We start from the raw sequence: 19,383 nt of genomic DNA, 5'->3' as shown, positions 1-19,383 counted from the left end.
TCTTGTCCACCTTAAGTTGTGGTTCACAGAATGAGATAAAGCGGTTCTTTGCTCCTGTCCATCTTTCCTTCCAAAGGTTGTCTCTGATTTTCATTTGAATGAAGACATGATGCCTTCCCTGTGTCCCAGGCCAAAACTTCCTAAGGAAATTGCCTTACATTCCTTGGATGTGGTCCGGGCTATTAGAGTGTACAAGGATGTGGCAGCTACAGTGTCTTTTAGGAAGTCAGACTTACTATTTGTGCTCACGGACAGACTTCGAAAGGGGTTGTCCACTTCTGCTGCGACCATTTCCAGATGGATCAGACAGATGGTGTTTCAGGCCTATTCAATTAAGGGTCAGGTTCCTCCCTTCCCTGTTACGGCGCACTTTACTAAGGTGCTAAGTGCCTCCTAGGCCTTCCATCATCCGGCATCAGTGATGTGGGTTAGCAAGGCGGTTAGCTGGTCAACTGTGCACACCTTTACAAAATTTTATAAAACATCTGCGGATGCATCCTTTTGGCTGCAATGTTTTGCAGGCTGGTGTTTGAAGGACCTGGTCCTCTTTGAGGGTGTATTGTTTTTTTAGGTAAGCTCCAGTTGTTCTTGGTTGAGCTCCATGTTACCTGGTTGACTATGGTTTAGCCTTGGGGAATATCTTTCTGCTGTTCCAACCTCTCATGTTTAACACTGCTTTGGGACGTCCCAATGGTTAAGATCAGGACCTGTGTCCATCAATGAATGAAAGAGAAAATGGGATTTTTGTCTTACCGTAAAATCCATTTCTCTGCTGTTCATTGACGGACACAGCACCCCACCCTTCTGTGTAGTTGGATTTCTTCTGACACTGCTCATAACAAAACTGAGTGGATGTAGCTGAGAGTGGGAGTGTACCCCCCTGGGACTGCCCATGGGTATATTTCAAGCTTTTTTTCTGCCTAGTGTCCTACTCCTGTAGGGTGCAGTATAACCCAGTGGTTAAGATCAGAATCTGTGTCCGTCAGTGAACATCAGAGAAATGGTTTTACGGTAAGACAAAAATCCTATTTAATCTCTCATCTTGCATGGAGACATAGTTGAGCATATTTTTAGTTCTCCAGGAATACAAGTTTTACTAATGGGCAACTGTTAAACTACGGCCATTGTTTGTAAGATTTTCCCATACTGTAAAAAATCATTTCTTTTGAAATACATTTTTTTTTAATGTAATGTACTCTCAATGCTAGGTAATATCCTTTTGGTTAATGGTACCGCCTGCGGAGAGATAAAAATCACAGATTTTGGACTCTCTAAAATAATGGATGATGACAGTTACAACTCAGTGGATGGCATGGAGCTCACATCACAAGGAGCTGGAACCTACTGGTAAGTGAAAAGCAGCTTTATTTTTTTAAATTATTTATCATTGAAGAAATTTTTTACTGCTAGCCTACGCATTATTTCTTTTATTCATAACCCAGAGTGACCCCTCCTTTATGCCTTGGGTCGATGTGCTATCCCTTGTGTTCTGAGGACAAGTGAATTGGGGCATTCAGAAGGGAATTTTGTGTCAAATGGCACTGCCCATTATAGTATTTCTATTACACAGAGTGACTTAAAATATATTTCTCTTACGTCCTCCGACAGTCGCCACCCACTCATACAGTCTTCACCAATGGGGTATTGACTTCCTCTCCTTAGGAGTAGCTAGGCAAAAGACTTGTTGGAACAAAAGCATTTCCATAGACACACCCATGGGGGCTGTCCCACTGGTCCAATACCCCTCCTGCAATAGCCATCTCAACTCAGTTTGTCCTTTGCCTAGTTCAGGAGTAGTCGGGCTTCCCTGTGCTGGGGCTACAGTCTCAGCCTTCTTCTATTTTATGATTTTATTTTGTGAAAATGTCTTTTCTCTTACGTCCTCCGACAGTCGCCGCCTCTTCATATTCGTCACATATGGGGTATTAGACTTTGCTCCGAAGGAGTAGCTAGGCAACAGAATATGTTAACAATAAAGCTTTTAACATATCCCACCCTCAAGGGGTGGTCCCCTCAGTCAATACCCTCCTACTTCCTGCAACCATATCTCAGTTTTAATGTCTAGCTTGTCAGGAGTGGCTGGCTCTCTCTGTGCTGGGGTTTTCTGCCCCAGACTCTTTCTTCTTTTTAAAATTTTGTTTGAGTTTTCTCTCTACCTTTACTTAGCTGTTATTTTTGTCAGCGTTAGTTAGTTCTTCTGATGAAGAGGATCATGCGGACTGGGTCTCGGGCTGATCCCCCTGGTCGCAGGTCGTGGGTCAGTGGCTTCCCAGTCTGCCATCGAGCGTTCAGCCAGGTAACGCTCCTGGCACAGTGAACGACCCATCCCTGTTCGGTGCAGGGATGATTGGTGAGGTGGCTACCTCACTGGACGCTGTGCGGTTTCTTAACCCCCATTGTGTGCGTCTTGAATGCGACTCTCCCTGCCTCATGTGCAGCGGCTTGTTCGCCTGTGCGGGTCCCCCACGCCATGTGAGGTAAGTGTATTTATGTGGGGACCTGTCTGTCTGGGGGGGTGTCAGTCTGGGACTGTGTAACCTGCCTCTATTCACACTGCTTGTCTCCCTATCTCTCGGCTGCATGCTGTGGGCTGCAAAGGGGGGGGGGGGGAGCTGTATGACACTGTGTGTGTCAGACTGGTCAGTGTGAGAAGCTGTGTGCTGTGGGGCATGTTTTTTTGGCATGTTTGGGCATATACAGCGATCGCTGCGGCGATCTGACATGTATTCTGATATTGGAATGTAATGTGTGTTTTAATGCACTGTGGAGCGGCGGTTTCGGCGCCAAACGACGCCATTTTGCCTACACTCGCTCCGGCCGCATGTTTTACATGCATGGCGGCCATTTTCTTGTAGCCTCCATAGGCTTACATAGAGCGCCCTGGCAGCATCACTTCCTCTTTCCAGGAACACCGATCGAGGCGGCAGCAGCGGCGAGGGTCTCCTCAGGTTTTATCCTTCTGTTCTTGCTATCCATTGCCTGTGTTCAGTTTGCATATTCCCTGTGGGGGTCTTATTGTGCTTGAGTGTGGTGCGGTGGGCTGCGCTTGCCGCGCTTGCTTAAAAGGGGCAGTTAACCCTTTGTTGTCTGGCATTACAGGGGCAATGGATTCTCAGGAGGGCAAATTTCCTACAGCATTGGTGGAAAGCCAGGGGACCGCTGTTTCCCCCCCAGGGGGGGATTTAGCCACTATTGTGGCTGGCCTTGCTGCTCAGGTGCAGATGCTGGTGGCTGCTCATTCTACTAAAAGGCCCAGAGTTGCTCTTTCCTCTGATTCTGAGGGTGAAGGTGATGGGGCTGTTATGGCGGGGGCCTCCTTATCGGGGTCCCGCTCCTCTCTTGATCTAGTGGGGTCTGAGGTGGAGGCTGAAGTTGAGGGGGTTGATAATTCTCCCCCTGGCTCGCCTGAAGAGCTTGCAATCATGGATGAGTTGATTGCTTCCATAAAGCAAACGCTGCGTTTGCAGGACGAAGTGTGTCCCCCCGCTGCCTTGGCGGCTTATGGGACGCAGAGAAAACACAGGACGCCGCAGGTTTTTCCCTGCAATGATGATTTTCAGCGCGCTGTTAAGGAACAATGGCGCAATCTGCGCAAACCTTTTGCGGTACCAAGTAGATTCAAGCTGCGTTATCCTTTTTCGCCTTCCACTGATGAAAGGTGGTGTGTGCCTCCCCCAGTGGATCACGCAATTGCGGTTTTGAACAAAGCCACTGCGATTCCTGCAGAGGATTCCCCTGTGTTCCGTGATGCCACGGATAGGAGACTGGAGTCTCTTGCCCGTCATACTTATTCTGTTACGGGTTCTATGCTTAAGGCTCTGTTTGCTTCTCTCATGGCGGCCCAGGCGATCGCAAGTTGGACGCAGATGCTTAGGCGCGTCCTAGTGGCCGACTCGGCCTCGCCGGCGACCCTGGATATGGTGGATCAAATCCACCAGGGTGTCATGTATCTGTGTGATGCGGACCTGGACCTGGTTCCGTTGGCTGCACGTGTGCACAGCGTGGCGGTGTTGTCTCGCCGCCTGGTTTGGTTAAAATGTTGGTCGGTGGACCAATCTTCGCGTAAGACCTTAGCCAATCTACCTTATGATGGGTCTCGCCTTTTTGGGGAGTCCCTGGATGTGTTGATTAAGGGGATCACCGGGGGTAAGAGCACTCTCTTGCCCCATTTCCCCAAGGCTAAGGGGGCTTCTGGGAAGAAGCATGCTAATTTTCGGCCCCCTCAGGGGTCCTTTCGTACCTTTCGGCCGCACTACAAGGGCAAGCCGTTCAAAGGTCAAGGCTCTCAGAAGAAGCCCTGGTCTGGTAAACAGAAGTCCGGCCAATCCGGATCTGCAGCCCATAACAGTTCGGCCTGAAGGGGCGCCCTCACCCAGTTTTGGGGTGGGGGGACGCTTGCTCGGTTTTCTTCAGCCCTGGTTGGCCCGTGTGCGGGACAGATGGGTTCAGGAAATCGTTCGATCTGGTTACAAGATCGAGTTTCTCTCTCGGCCGGAGAGCAGATTTTTTCCCTCAAATCTTCAACTGTCTCCAGAGCGTTTGCGGGACCTGCACCTGGCGGTGCGGGACCTGAGGGCTCAGGGAGTGGTGGTTCCGGTGCCTCATCGGGACAGATTTCGGGGGTTTTATTCCAATCTGTTCACCGTGCCCAGGAAGGAGGGCAAGGTTCGTCCAATTCTGGACTTGAAGGCTCTGAACCGCTCTGTGCGGGTTCGCAAGTTCCGCATGGAATCCCTGCGGTCGGTGGTGGCTGCCCTGGTTCCGGGGGAATTCATGGCCTCCATCGATTTGAAGGATGCGTATCTTCACATCCCCATTTTCGAGGGTCACCAGAGGTACCTTCGATTTGCCATTGCGGAGGATCACTACCAGTTTGTGGCGTTGCCTTTTGGTCTCGCCTCGGCTCCGCGGGTCTTCACCAAGGTGCTTGCACCGGTTCTGGCATTATTGAGGGCCCAGGGCGTTTCTGTCCTGGGGTATCTGGACGACATTCTAGTTCGGTCTGCGACCAGCCAGGATCTGGAGAAGGACCTGTCTGTCACGATGCAAACTGTGCAGGAGTTTGGTTGGACGATAAATTTTCCAAAGTCAACACTGAGTCCGTCGGTTCGTCTTCCCTACCTGGGAATGATTCTGGACTCGGTGCAGGCGAAGGTCTTCCTGCCGGAAGACAAACTCAGGACTCTCCAGGAGGAAGTCAGGTCCCTCAGGGACGTTCCGCACTCGTCTCTGCGGACGTGTATGAGATGTCTGGGATTGATGGTCTCGGCCTTCGAGGCGATTCCATTCGCCCAGTTTCACACGCGGGGATCCTGTCCAGGTGGGACGGGCGACCTCAATCTCTGGATCTTCAAATCTCGTTGAGTCATCGCACCAGAGGAAACCTTCTGTGGTGGCTCCAGTCCCCGTTGGTGTCCGGGGGCAAGTCGTTTCGTCCTGTCTCGTGGACGGTGATCACCACGGACGCCAGCCTGTCGGGCTGGGGTGGAGTTCTGGGCGTTCTGTCCGCCCAGGGGACTTGGTCGGAGGGGGAGTCTTCCCTTCCGATCAACATTCTGGAATTGCGTGCGATAAGTCTCTGTCTTCATCGCTGGACAGACCGGCTGCAGGGCTGCCCGGTTCGGGTGCAGACGGACAATGCCACGGCGGTGGCCTACATCAACCACCAAGGGGGCACCAGGAGTGCCCGAGCGGCTCGGGAAGTGGCCGACATTCTGTCTTGGGCCGAGACTCATGTCCCGGCGATAACGGCGGTTCACATTCCGGGGGTGGAGAACTGGCAGGCGGACTATCTGAGTCGCCAGACCCTGGATCAGGGGGAATGGTCTCTCCACCCGGCTGTCTTCCAGATGTTGTGCGCGAAGTGGGGTCTTCCAGATGTGGACCTGTTCGCGTCTCGTCTCAACAACAAGGTGAGTAGGTTCGTGGCATGGACGCGCGACCCTCGGGCAGACGCGTCGGACGCGTTAGTGGCCCCGTGGCATCAGTACAGACTGATGTACGTGTTTCCACCGATTCAGTTGCTGTCCAGGTTCCTTCGCAGGTTGCACTCGGAACGCAGCGCGGTGATTCTTGTGGCACCGGACTGGCCTCGCCGGTCCTGGTACGCAGACCTCGTGAATCTGGCGGTCGACGCCCCGTGGCGTCTGCCTCTTCGAGACGATCTACTGTCTCAAGGACCGATTTACCATCCTGCTTTACAGTCGCTGGCTTTGACGGCCTGGCTGTTGAGACCGAGGTCCTGAAGGAGAAGGGTCTCTCTCCAGAGGTCGTTCATACTTTGATCAACGCGAGGAAGTCTTCCTCGGGGAAGGTTTATTACCGTACTTGGAAGGCCTATTTTGCCTGGTGTGAGTCCAGGGGGTTTTCACCCCGCACGTACTCGGTTTCCCGTGTGCTGTCTTTCCTTCAGACGGGTGTCGATCAGCGTTTGGCGCTGGCTACGATAAAGGGTCAGGTGTCTGCGCTGGCCGTTCTGTTTCAACGTCCCGTGGCTTCCAACTCCTTGGTTGGCACCTTTTGTTCAGGGTGTGCGGCATCTGGTTCCCCCTAGGAGGGATCCTCTGCCCCCTTGGGACTTGAATCTCGTTCTATCTGTGTTACAACGTGCTCCTTTTGAACAGATCAGGGAGATCTCGTTGTCTATGTTGTCCAAAAAGGTCGCCTTTTTGGTGGCGATCACTTCGGCTCGCAGAGTGTCGGAGCTGGCGGCTTTGTCCTGCAAGTCTCCGTACCTGGTTATTCATTTGGATAAGGTGGTCTTGCGACCTAATCCTTCTTTTCTTCCGAAACGAGTTTCGGAATTCCATCTTAATGAGGATATTGTCTTGCCTTCGTTGTGCGCGAAGCCTAAACATCCAAAGGAGGTGAGATTGCATTCTCTGGATGTTGTTCGGGCGATAAGGGTTTACCTTAAATCGACTGAGTCTTTTCGTAAGACGGACTCCTTGTTTGTTCTTCCAGAGGGTCCTCGGAAGGGCATGGCGGCTTCGGCCTCTACCATCGCCAAATGGATCAGGCAGACCATTGAACAGGCCTATGCTTTGCAGGGAATGGTTCCTCCTGTACCTGTGAAGGCGCACTCTACTAGATCCTTGAGTACGTCTTGGGCCTGTCGTCATGGGGCTTCTGTAGCCCAGGTGTGTAAGGCGGCGACTTGGTCGACCGTGCACACTTTCACAAAATTCTACAAAGTAGATGTTCAGGCATCGGCGGATGCTTCTTTTGGCCGCAAGGTTCTTAGTGCGGCTGTTCCCTAGGGTCCCTTGTTGGGGACTCCTGGCTGTTGGGATAAGTTTTGTATCCCCTGTTTTTTTTGTCTTTTCCTGGGTTGTTGCTCCTGTTGAGCACTTGTTTTTTGCTGTTGCCCAGCTGGTTTCCTTCCTTTGGTAAGGTTCCTTTCTTTGATGCGGAGACTGCGTTGCCTTTCGGCGCGGATGCGTTTCCCACCCCTCATGTTTGCACTGCTTTGGGACGTCCCCATATGTGACGAATATGAAGAGGCGGCGACTGTCGGAGGACGTAAGAGAAAACGGAATTTTTGTAAAATCTTACCTGTAAAATTCCTTTCTCTGAGTCCTCCGACAGTCGCCGCCCCTCTTTTGGGGTTTGGTTGTATACTCTACTGCTATTCCACTAAAACTGAGATATGGTTGCAGGAAGTAGGAGGGTATTGACTGAGGGGACCACCCCTTGAGGGTGGGATATGTTAAAAGCTTTATTGTTAACATATTCTGTTGCCTAGCTACTCCTTCGGAGCAAAGTCTAATACCCCATATGTGACGAATATGAAGAGGCGGCGACTGTCGGAGGCCTCAGAGAAAGGAATTTTACAGGTAAGATTTTACAAAAATTCCGTTTTTTTCTATGCATTGCTGGCTGTTTATTTTGTCAGCTTTTAGTTAGTCGGATCTTTGGATGAAGATGGAGTTGCAGAGCTGGGAATCGGACTGGTCGTCCTGGTTCTCCAGGACAGAGGATCAGATGGAATCCCAGCCCGCTATCGAGCGTTTCACAGGCTATTTGTTCGCCCTGGCCTCATAAACGGCCAATCCCTGTCCTCAGGGATGCAGCCTTGTGGGGTGGCTACCTCACCGGACACATGCACGGTTCGTCCGTGCACTCCTGGTGTCCTGCGTTTTTGGCTGGCGGCACTCCCCTGCCATCTGAGGGTGGGCGGTTTTCCGTTTTCTTATGAGGCACCCCACGCCATCGGGTACAGGTAAGTACACTCTGTGTGTTGCCTTTGTCTGGGGTTGGCAGTCCACTGTGTCTGTGGTGTCCCCTATGTCTGTGCGTTTTTGGGCTCCCTGATCCTGGTCCCTGCGGGGGTTTTTTCTCTCACAGCCTGCGCTGTGTGGGGTTTGGGGGATCCCTCTCCTGTGTCACTGAGGTACTTGGAGGTACAGACTAGCGTGGCGACCGCTGCGGGGTTAAAAACTGCCGGTCCGCCATTTTAGGTGTGGACAGCATGTCTGGCTTCACTGTGGGCGCTTGTATAGCATTGTGTTTTGTGTATTTTGGCACCTTGCGACGCCATCTTGTGTGTGGCAACGATCGTTCAGAGCACATGTCGGCGGCCATCTTGCCGAAGCCTCCCATTGCTTTGTATAGGCATCCATGTTTCCTTAGCCTGCAGCCTCTGTTCAGTCTCTGCGGTGACAACCCTTCCTTCCTTTACTCTGAAGCGACCGAAGGAGCTGGTAACATACTTCAGGGGCTCTATCCTGCTGTCCTTTTTCTTTTCCTCCATTGTGCAATCTTCCTGGCTCAGTTTGTCCCTGCGGGGGGTCTGTGTTCCACAGCCATTGTAGCGGTGTGCTGCGGGGGTCCGCGGCGCTCTTAAAGGGCCAGTACCTTTTATATAAAAAAAAAACACTTTTTTTGCAATGGAATCTCAGGATAGAAAATTCTCTCCAGCTTCGGTATGGGATTCGAGTTCTTCTGAATCCTCTACTCTGACTAATCTGGCTGCTTTTGTGGCGTCTTTGGTGTCCAAAATGGATGTGCTGATGTCTGAACGCGCTGCTAGAAAAAGGCCTAGGATTTCTTTTTCTTATTCTAAATGTGACATGGTTGCTGTAGGTATCGTGCCCCTTTCAGGGTCTCGCTCTTCTCAGGACCCGCAAGAGTCTGAGGGGGAGGCGGAGGTTACAGGGGTGGATAATTCCCCCCCGGGACGCCGGAGGAAGGCGCGGCTATGGATGCGCTGATTTCTGCCATTAAACACTACATTTAGAGGATAAGCCCAATCCTCCGGGCATTGTGTCATCTTTTGGTACACACAGGACCGTGAGATGGCGCAGGTTTTTCCTTGCCCCGCTGAGTTTCATCACACTGTGAATGAATAATGGCGCAATTTGAAACACACCTTTGCGGTGCCTAGGAGGTTTCAACTTCTGTATCCTTTTGTGTCTGCTACGGTTGCACGCTGGTGTGTGGCTCCTCAAGTGGATCACACTGTAGCCAGATTGAACAAGGCTACACTGGTTCCTACTGAAGATTCTCCGGTATTTAGGGATCCTACGGATAGGAGGCTGGAATCGCTTGCCCGCCACAATTATGTGGTGGCGGGTTCCATGCTCAGGCCTATTTTCTCCTCTGTCATGGCGGCTCAGGCTGTGGCGGACTGGACCAAGGTGCTCAGACGCACACTCGTGGCTGATTCTGCCCCTCCCACTACCGTGGAGATGGTGGACCAGATTTATCAAGGGGTCATGTATTTGTGCGATGCGGCCTTAAATGAGGCCCCTTTGGCTGTGCGCCTGTCCAGTGTCGCAGTGCTTAGCTGTCAGCTGATCTAGTTGAAGAGCTGGTCTGCTGACCAGAAATCCAGGAAGGCGGTGGCTGACATTCCCTATGCGGGGTCTCGCCTTTTTGGGGAATCCCTGGATGAATTGGTTAAGGGAGTCACTGGGGGCAAGAGCACTCTGCTACCCCAGAATCCTAAGGGCAAGTTTTTCCGCGGCAAGCGGGGTCCCGCCTTTAAACCTAATTGGGGTTCCTTTCGTGCCTTCAAGTCACAGTACAAGGGAAAACCCTTCAAGGGCCAGGGTGGCCAGAGAAAGCCCTGGGCTGGCAAACAATAATCCGGCCAAGCTGGTGCGGCGGCCCAGTCCGCCTCTGCCTGAAGGGGCACCCTCACCCATTTCAGGGGGTGGGGGGACATTTACATGGTTTCTTCCAACCTTGGCTGCTCCGAGTTCAGGACAGGTGGGTTCAGGAAATCGTTCGATCAGGGTACAAGATCGAATTTCTTTCACGGCCGGCGAACAGATTCTTTCCCTCAAATCTTCATTTGACCCCAGGGCGGTTACAGGACCTGCATCAAGCGGTACAGGATCTCCTCGCTCGGGAGGTAATCGTCCCGGTGCCACATCGGGACAGGTTTCAGGGGTTTTACTCGAATCTGTTCACTGTGCCCAGAAAGGAGGGCAAAGTGCGTCCGATTCTGGACTTGAAAGCTCTGAACCGCTTCGTGCCCATTCGAAAGTTCCACATAGAATCGCTCCGCTCGGTGGTAGCCACCTGAGCCCGGGAGAATTCCTGGCCTCTATCGACCTGAAGGATGCGTATCTACACATCCCCATATTCGAAGGTCATCAGAGGTACCCCGGATTCGCAGTTCGTGGCGTTACCGTTCGGTCTCGCTTCGGCTCCAAGGGTCTTTACCAAAGCGCTGGCTCCTGTTCTGGGGCTGCTGCGGGCGCAGGGCATTGCGGTCTTGGGTTATCTGGACGATCTCCTGTTAAGATCGAATGCCAGTCAGAGCCTGCTGCACGATCTGTCCACTACGATCCAGACGCTCCAGGAGTTTGGTTGGACAATCAATGTTCAGAAGTCGACCTTGTCTCCTTCGGTTCGTCTCCCGTATTTGGGAATGGTTCTGGACTCTGCTCAAGCAAAGGTGTTCTTGCCGGAGGACAAGCTCCGGACCCTACAGTCCGAGGTCAGGTCCCTCAGGGACAACGAATCCTCGTCACTCAGGACCTGTATGCGGTCTCTGGGGTTGATGGTATCGGCCTTCGAGGCGATACCATTTGCTCAGTTTCACACGCGATCTCTCCAGGCGGAGATCCTGGCCAGGTGGGACAGACTACCTCAGTCCTTGGACGTGAGAGTGTCTGAGTCGCCAAACCAGATTGGATCTCTTGTGGTGGCTTCAGTCCCCGGCTTTGTCGGAAGGAAAATCCTTTCTGCCATTGCTATGGACGGTGATTACCACGGATGCCAGCCTGTTGGGCTGGGGTGGCGTCCTGGGCAACCTGTCTGCCTAGGGCACTTGGTCGGAGGAGGAATCCTCCCTTCCGATAAACATATTGGAATTGAGAGCGATCAGGCTGTGCCTGCTCCACTGGTCGGATCATCTTCAGGGCCGTCCTGTACGGGTGCAGACAGACAATGCCACTGCGGTAGCTACCAAGGGGGCACCAGGAGTGCCTGGGCGGCCCAGGAAGTGACCAATTATCTGTCTTGGGCCGAGACTCATGTCCCGGCGATATAGGCAGTTCACATTCCGGGTGTGGAGAATTGGCAGACCCTGGACCAGGGGGAATGGTCCCTGCACCCAGAGGTATTTCAAATGCTGTGTGCGAAGTGGGGATCCCCGGATGTGGATCTGTTCGCAGATTAGTGGCAAGAACGCGCGATCCTCTGGCAGACGCCTCGGATGCGCTGGTGGTGCCTTGGCGTCAGTATCGTCTCATCTATGCCTTTCCTCCCATTCAGTTTTTGTCCGGGTTCCTTCGCAGGTTGGCCTCGGCACCAACATTGGTGATTCTGGTGGCGCCGAACTGGCCACGCCAGTCCTGGTACGCGGACATCGTTCACCTGGCCGTTGAGCCTCCATGGCGGCTACCAATGCGAGAAGATCTGCTGTCTCAGGGGCCGATCTTCCATCCTGCCTTACAGTCGCTGGCTTTAATGGCATGGCTGTTGAAAGCCAGGTCCTGAGAGACAGGGGTCTCTCCTCAGAGGTCATTCCTACTTTAATCAAGGCTAGGAAAGCCTCGACTGGTAAGATTTATTACCGTACGTGGAAAGCTTATTTTGCCTGGTGTGAGTCCAGGGGTTTCTCTCCTCGTTCATACTCGGTGGCGAGAGTGTTGGCTTTCCTCCAATCTGGTGTGGACCAGCGCCTTGCGTTGGCTAAGATTAAGGACCAGGTTTCTGCACTGGCTGTTCTTTTTCAGCGCCCTGTGGCGTCTAGTTTCGCACCTTCATTCAAGGTGTGTGTGTCACTTGGCCCCTCCTAGAAGGGAGCCTCTGCCTCCATGGGACTTGAACTTGGTTCTGTCCGTATTACAACGTTCCCCGTTTAAAAACATCAGGGAAATTTCATTACCTCTGCTATCGAAAAAGGTTGCCTTTCTGGTAGCGATCACTTTTGCTCGCAGAGTGTCGGAGTTGGCGGCGTTGTCTTGCCGCTACCCTTACTTGGTGGTTCATAGGGATAAGGTGGTCTTGCGACCTAACCCGTCCTTTCTTCCAAAGGTGGTTTCGGATTTTCACATCAATGAGGACATTGTCTTACCTTCGCTGTGTGCGAATCCTAAGCATCCTAAGGAGATTGCCTTGCATTCTTTGGATGTTGTCAGGGCAATCCAGGGTTTACCTGTCATCGACTGAATCCTTTCAGAAATCGGATTCCCTCTTTGTCCTTCCTGAGGGACCGCGGAAGGGTATGGATGCGTCTGCGGCGACAATTGCAAAATGGATCAGACAGACAATTGTTCAGGCCTATTCGTGGCGGGAAAGGGTACCACCCTTCCTTGTCAAGGCGCACTCTACCAGGTCGGTGAGTGCGTCCTGGGTTTTCTGGCATCAAGCCTCAGTGGCCCAGGTGTGCAAGGCTGCGACTTGGTCGTCAGTGCACACCTTTTCCAAATTCTACAAAATTGATGTTCTGGCATCAGCGGATCCCTCCTTTGGCCGCAAAGTTCTCTGTGCGGCAGTCCAGTAGGGGACCCAGGTTTTGTGTGGGTCCCTGGCTGTTGGGGTTGTTTACCCCTTGGTTATTTGCTTTCCTGGGTTGTTTGCTCCAGTTGAGCTTTTCTGTTACCCAGAGGGTTACCTTTCTGTTCATGTAAGGTTTCTTTCTCTGAGATGGGTACTGCGTTGCCTTTTCTGATGGTTGCATTTCCCACCCCTCATGTCTACACTGCTTTGGGACATCCCCATTGGTGAAGACTGTATGAGTGGGCGGCGACTGTCGGAGGACGTAAGAGAAAACTGAATTTTTGTAAAATCTTACCGTAAAATTCCTTTCTCTGAGTCCTCCGACAGTCGCCGCCCCCGCTCTTATACACTTAACTGCTTTGATACCAAACTGAGTTGAGATGGCTATTGCAGGAGGGTTATTGGACCAGTGGGACAGCCCCCATGGGTGTGTCTATGGAAATGCTTTTGTTCTAACAAGTCTTTTGCCTAGCTACTCCTAAGGAGAGGAAGTCAATTCCCCATTGGTGAAGACTGTATGAGTGGGCGGCGACTGTCGGACTCAGAGAAAGGAATTTTACGGTAAGATTTTACAAAAATTCAGTTTTTTAGGCATGATGACTTCACATTCCCTTTATAGAATGTCTTTATTGTGGATAAATACTGTAGGCCTTTTAGGAAGACATGTGAACATATTGTAACTTGATGTGTCAATGTTACTCTTGGTATTCTATCATGGTTGTTAATGGTACCTGGAGTGTTTTAAAAGGCTTTACTCTATAACCCTAAGACTGTTTGGTTTTTTTTGTTTTTCTTCAGGTACCTACCTCCTGAATGTTTTGTGGTTGGTAAAGAGCCCCCAAAAATTTCAAACAAAGTTGATGTTTGGTCTGTAGGAGTCATTTTCTACCAGTGTCTGTATGGGCGGAAGGTAATGTTCATTTGCACCCTACTGACATCTCCTTTCACCTGTTAAACTCTGGTACTCTTGGAGATAAAACAGTGGTGTTTTGATGATTGCGCTTTCAGCCTCACCCTGCACAGGTTTTCTAGCTTGCAGGGCAACCATCTAGACACAGACAACAGTGATTGTCACAAGGATCAAGCAGTTAACCCTTTACACACACACGCGCACACATACTAGCTGCCACCATGTGTTTTTCAATTATAACACACACCATTCACAGCAACTGTTGTAGCAGTTCTGACCGTAAAAAAATGTCTGTGACATTTTCCAACGTGCCTAGACAGGAATGTAATAGACTTTTAAAATATGGTAGCCCTTGTAGTCAAAAGTTTTTAATTTCTGACTTATAGCATTTAGCATTCAGATTTTACAGAAATCTTAAGTCAGATTAAAATAGAAAAAGTACTTGGCGAAGTTCGCCTGCTCTTTGAGTCCTGTACCGAGTAATTCATTTTCAAAGTAGTCTGATCTGGTGTGGAGTCTGATCCATTGTATCACAGTCACTGGCTGTCAAGAATGGAGTTTGACACTGCTGCATTCTCTTAGCTACTTGTGTCCTGTCAAAGGTACTTTACCTGGAACTTTTTAATGTGATATATGATGTCTTCTATCCGTTAGATGTGTCTTAAACTGAGCGCTGTGTTCTCAGGGATGAACACAGTGCTCAGATTTGGATATTGGCAATTATTGTGCATTGAGGATTAAGAATCACAGATAAATAGTTCTTCCAATGTTCATTGGGGAACACAGGATGCATTCTTCTTGAGCCGCATCACCCAGTTAGCTACTCCATGAAAAGGCTTTTGAGTGCAAAAAACTCCTATTAAATTATGTTAGACTATTTACTCATTAACTAGTAAGAAGATCTTCATGTTTCTGTGTAAACCTGCGTAAAATCGTTATAAATAAATTACTTGGGTAACATGACAGTCACCAGTAGTTCTTTTGTTGTTGGTGGCAATTCTCTGTGGGCTCATAGAGCCTCTGCACTGTTGCCACAAACCTATACATGCTCCTTTTGATCTCTGTAAGTAAGCAGTTTCTACGCAAGCCTTACCGTAGAGGAAATCCTCTGGCAGTCTCTTTTAATATGGCCTTGGTTGGAGGTGGGTATAAGCTGAAGCAGGTCACATGTCCTTTGATGGCTTTACCTTGCTTTGCATGGCCTGGGGGAGGACATGCAACCTTCTCACCCCCAGTGTGGGCTGTGCTGCAGTAAATAAAGTCGTGACCTAATTATAAAAATTATGTTTTTGCTTGTACTAACCACTTGCCATCTGAGCCAATTCGGACCCTTTGCTCCTACAAGTAAAAATCTACTTTTTATTTTTTTTTGCTAGAACGTTACTGCTCTATATTTTCTCTTTCGTTCATTGACAGACACAGCTCCTGATTCTTCTTAACATTTGGGTTATACTGCCCCCCTACAGGAGTAGGACACTAGGCAGGAAAATAACTGGACTACGCCTATGGGCAGTCCCAGGGGGTATACACCCATACTCAGCTATAGGCAGGTTTTTTTTTTTTTTTTCTGCCTAATCAGGCGTAAGGACCTAGTTCCTTGCTGGGATCTCTTGTCCTGGCAATTTTTTTCCTTTTTAAATGGATTTGTTCCTATCCTTGTTGTTTTGTTCCTGTGGGAATCTAATATCAACTGCTGGATTGGGGGACGGACTGGATAATCTAGATCCTGTGGTCTCCCCAGTCTGGCCAGTGAGCGCACGCAGGTCCCAGCTTCGTGCTAGGTCGGCTGTGACATAGCCCCACTGGACAGGGGCTGGCCTGCAAGTTAAACATCTCGCGAGGGCGCATAGGACCTAGCCTCACCTGAGTCGCAGCGTTCCTCCTGGCCGACAGCCACTCATATCTCGATGGAGCAGTGGTTTGTCAGGAGCAGTGCCCACCCTGTTCCTGGTATAGTAAGTAGCTGTCCCCCCTCTACCCCTGGAGGGTTTTTGGGGTGGATGTGGGCCCCTCCCTAGGGGTTGGTGACTAGGTCAGGGATATCCTCTGGGCTCCCTGCTACAGTTGTTGGGCTGGGGGAGCGGATAGTTTAGCATCCGCAGGTCCGCGCCTCACGCTGCTTGGTCTTGCCCCAAATTAAGGCCGCGGCTTACTGGTCAGGAGCTATGGGGGGTGGCCCCAATGAGGGTGGCTGAAGCCTCCACCTGAGTGTCCACCTTCCCCTAGGTGGTCAGCCCCGCCTAAGCTCGCGGCTGGGCACCCACACAAATTGAGGCTGCAGCCTACTAGGCCATGTGGCCAGCTTGGCCCCTCCCTTGGAAGCGGTGGCATTGTGGGGGCGGTTTAATTTTTGATGGCAACCATGTTGCTATTATTGCGGAGGGCACCTACCCCCTTTAGCGCTGCAGGACCATCAGGGTACCCTGCCTGTGCATCTGCCTTACGGCGGGCAACCCTCTTTTAAGGGGGCTATTTTGCAGGCCTCAATGGAGGGGCTCAGAAGGCGACCCCCTTATTTTTTGCAGGGTCCAGTAGGTGGTCCATTCGTTGACCCTGGGTCGGCTTTCCCCTTGCGGGATTGCCGTTGGCGGCCCTCCCCTTATTGTTTTTCCGGGTGACCTTGGTATATATCGTCCACCGCCCTCCTCTGCCTCATCTGTCCATCAGATCCTGAATCTGTTTCCGCTGCTGTGGACGCAAGAGGATGTTTCCTCTGCTCCTCTAGCCGTGCGTTAAAACGCGATGGAGGATGCACTGATTGTGTCAGAGAGTGAAATTTTAAACATGGCTGAGATGCTGCGTCGGAGTCCTCCACTGTGGCAGGGGTGTTTCCTTTTCCTGCTTACTTTGACAACATTGTCACATAACAGTGGGCTTGTACAAAACGCACTCTTGTGGTCCCTAAGCGTTTTGCTATGCGGTATCCTTTATATGGACTCCTTACTTAAATAGTGGTCGGTCCCACCTGTAGTGGACTCGCGGTTTCCAGGTCAATTAAAGCTACCTTAAATCCTTGGCCTTTAAAGATCTGGTTGATAGAAGAGCGTAGGCTCTGGCCCGCCATATGTTTCACCATTTCGCCATATGTTTCATATGCATGGTTTGGTTCGGCTTAGGCCGATATCTACTATTGCCCTGGTGTTGCAAACTCTGATGAGTGGGCTAAACTTTTACACCGAGATCTGGAGGGAAAAGGCTTCCCCCTGGCTTAGCAGAGCTGGTGGATCAGTTGATCCAGGGGCTACAGTTTATCTGTGATGCCTCTTTGGATGTGGCTCCTTTTGATTTTAGACTGTCTGTATCAGCAGTGGTCCTTCTGCATCTTATCTGCCTGACAATGCTGGTCTGCGGACCAGACTTCTAAGAAGGCCTTATCTGATCTCCCCTTTGTGGGGGATCGCCTGTTTGGAGCTTCCTTGGATGACATCATTAGGGTCTCACAGGGGGGCAGAGTACCCTTTTTCCGCAGGCTACCGAGGGCAAAGAGCCCTGTCGTGGACGTGGGCCATTTCTCTATCGTTCATTGACGGACGCAGTTCTCTGATTCATATCAGTACGGTAATACTGCCCCCTACACGAGTAGGACACTAGGCAGAAAAAAGTTCTGGCTACATCTATGGGCAGTCCCGGAGGGTACACCCTCTCTTCCTGCATAGGATGTCAGTTTTTTTTCTGCCTATTAAGGACCTAGTTCCTTGCTGGGATCTTTGGTCCTGGCATATAAAGTATTTTTTTATGTAGATTTTTTTTAGCTAGCCTTTTTTTCTCAAACTTTTTTCCCTGTGAGATCTTCAAGCAATTATGCCGGGCTGGGCGACTGGACCCCCATATCCAGTGGTCACCCCAGTCTGGTCATCGAGCGTGTGCAGGCCTTAGCTCCGCGCTGGCTCGGCCGCGACATAGTCCCACTGGACTGGGACTGGCCCGCGAGTTAAACGTCTCGCCAGGACGCACATGACGGGGTCGAGGCTTATGTCGCAGCGACCCTGTGGGTCCCGATTACCGCGATTCCCGTGCGCCGCTGACATTTTGTTGTAGCCTCTGTCTGCTTCTATGGAGGCAGCCATCTGGTTACACCTGTTTTCAGCCTTTTTGCTGTAGATTTTTTTCTGGACAGTGAGTCTTGAGGGTGGTCTCTTCCTCTCTGTTGGGGTCCCTTAGCACGTGCCTGACCTCCGGGGGGCGCTGTGAGGTCGTGTTTTTTTTTTGTCATTTTTTCTTCTTTGAAAAATTTGCTGGTGGGTTCCTCAGGTTAAGCATAGACCCTGCATGCCATTTTTTCCCTCCTGACCCCCTCACGGAGGCCGCAGGGCTCTCCATTGTCCGTCGATGCCTTTTGGGCAGTTCAGGACACATTTGGGCTCGGGGGGTGGTGGTAGGTGCGCTAAAACGTTTCTCCACCTACCCCTGACTCATCTGATGTCTCTGGCTCAGCCGCCCCTGACGTGGGCCTCCCTGCCAGGGTCTGTTGCCTCGCACCCTGTCTCCTCGGATGATGAGGATGACCTTTCCACCTCCCCTGCCACGACAGGCGCTGGTGGACGCACTAGCTGTTTCCGGTGCGTGGCACCCTGCAATTTGGGGGTCGCAGCGGCTCACGTGCCATCCGGAGCTGCTCATTTTGCTGGCTGCTCATGTAGGAGCGGACCGTCTGAGACGTTCCCCTGTGGTGTCTAAGCAGCCGTTAGTCGTTCCCTTCTGGGGGAGTTTCTGGTACAGAGGACTGTTCTGCCTTTGGTGGACGTATGGTCTCTAGCTGAATGGGACTACCATTGTTCCGGTGGAGGAATCCCCGTCCTTTTAAGGACTTGGGGGATAGGATGGCGTGGGCTTTGTCCTGCGCTCTGTGCTATCTGCATTTTTTTTGCGATGCCGTGCTGGTCAAGGCTCCCTGGTATAGTCACCTTGTCGTTTTCGGCGGTGGTTGACCGGAGTCTTCTTGACCGTAGTGTAGTGTTGGTCTGCGGATCAAACTTTTAAGAAGGTCTTAATGGATCTCCCTTTTCAAGGGGATTGCCTGTTTGTCGCTGCCCTGGATGACATCATGTAAGAGTCTCGCGGGACGGGGGGGGGGGGGGAAGAGTCTTTTCTTCAAGGGTGAGGGCCTTCGTCACAGTCGGCTCATAGTTTCTTTGTCCCTCAGCGACAGTCGATGGGCGAAGTCCTTCCAGACTTCCACGTGGGTTCCAGACGGCCCGGGTCTGGCGTGCATGAGATTGTTTTTTTTTTTTTTTTGTTTTTTTTTCCAGACCTGCGGACAAAGTCTACTCGGCCTTAAGGTGCTTCCTCTCCCATCTGTGGGGTTGGGGGAAGTTCTTGCTGGTCGAGGACCTGCGGCTGGCCCGATTCCCAGGCTGACTGGGTTCAGGTCATGCGGTCCAGTTGCAAGATCGAGTTTTTATCCGTTTCCTGGCTCCATAGACATCAAGCTGCCTACCTTCACATCCCGTTATGTTCTGGACAGCTATGGATTCTCTGTTTTGTTTTTTTTTTGCCGTGGGGAAAGATCTCTTGGT

General features: G+C 51.3%; 1 protein-coding gene across 4 annotated transcripts in view; it reads left to right on the top strand.

The window, feature by feature from the left end:
* The window catches only part of TLK2 (tousled like kinase 2), a 150,159-nt gene that overhangs the window by 124,203 nt on the left and 6,573 nt on the right, over positions 1–19,383 (top strand). For all 4 annotated transcript variants that reach the window (XM_082271300.1, XM_082271301.1, XM_082271298.1 and 1 more), the window contains 2 exons: positions 1,209–1,347; positions 13,756–13,867. In XM_082271300.1, coding sequence (XP_082127426.1) covers positions 1,209–1,347; positions 13,756–13,867 — 251 coding nt within the window. The remainder of the gene's footprint in view (positions 1–1,208; positions 1,348–13,755; positions 13,868–19,383) is intronic.

The sequence above is a fragment of the Pelophylax lessonae genome, assembly GCF_965119305.1.
Source record: "Pelophylax lessonae genome assembly, chromosome: 11".
NCBI lineage: Eukaryota > Metazoa > Chordata > Amphibia > Anura > Ranidae > Pelophylax > Pelophylax lessonae.
Note: the sequence above shows the minus strand (reverse complement) of the source record. Positions and strands in the feature narration are given on the sequence as shown.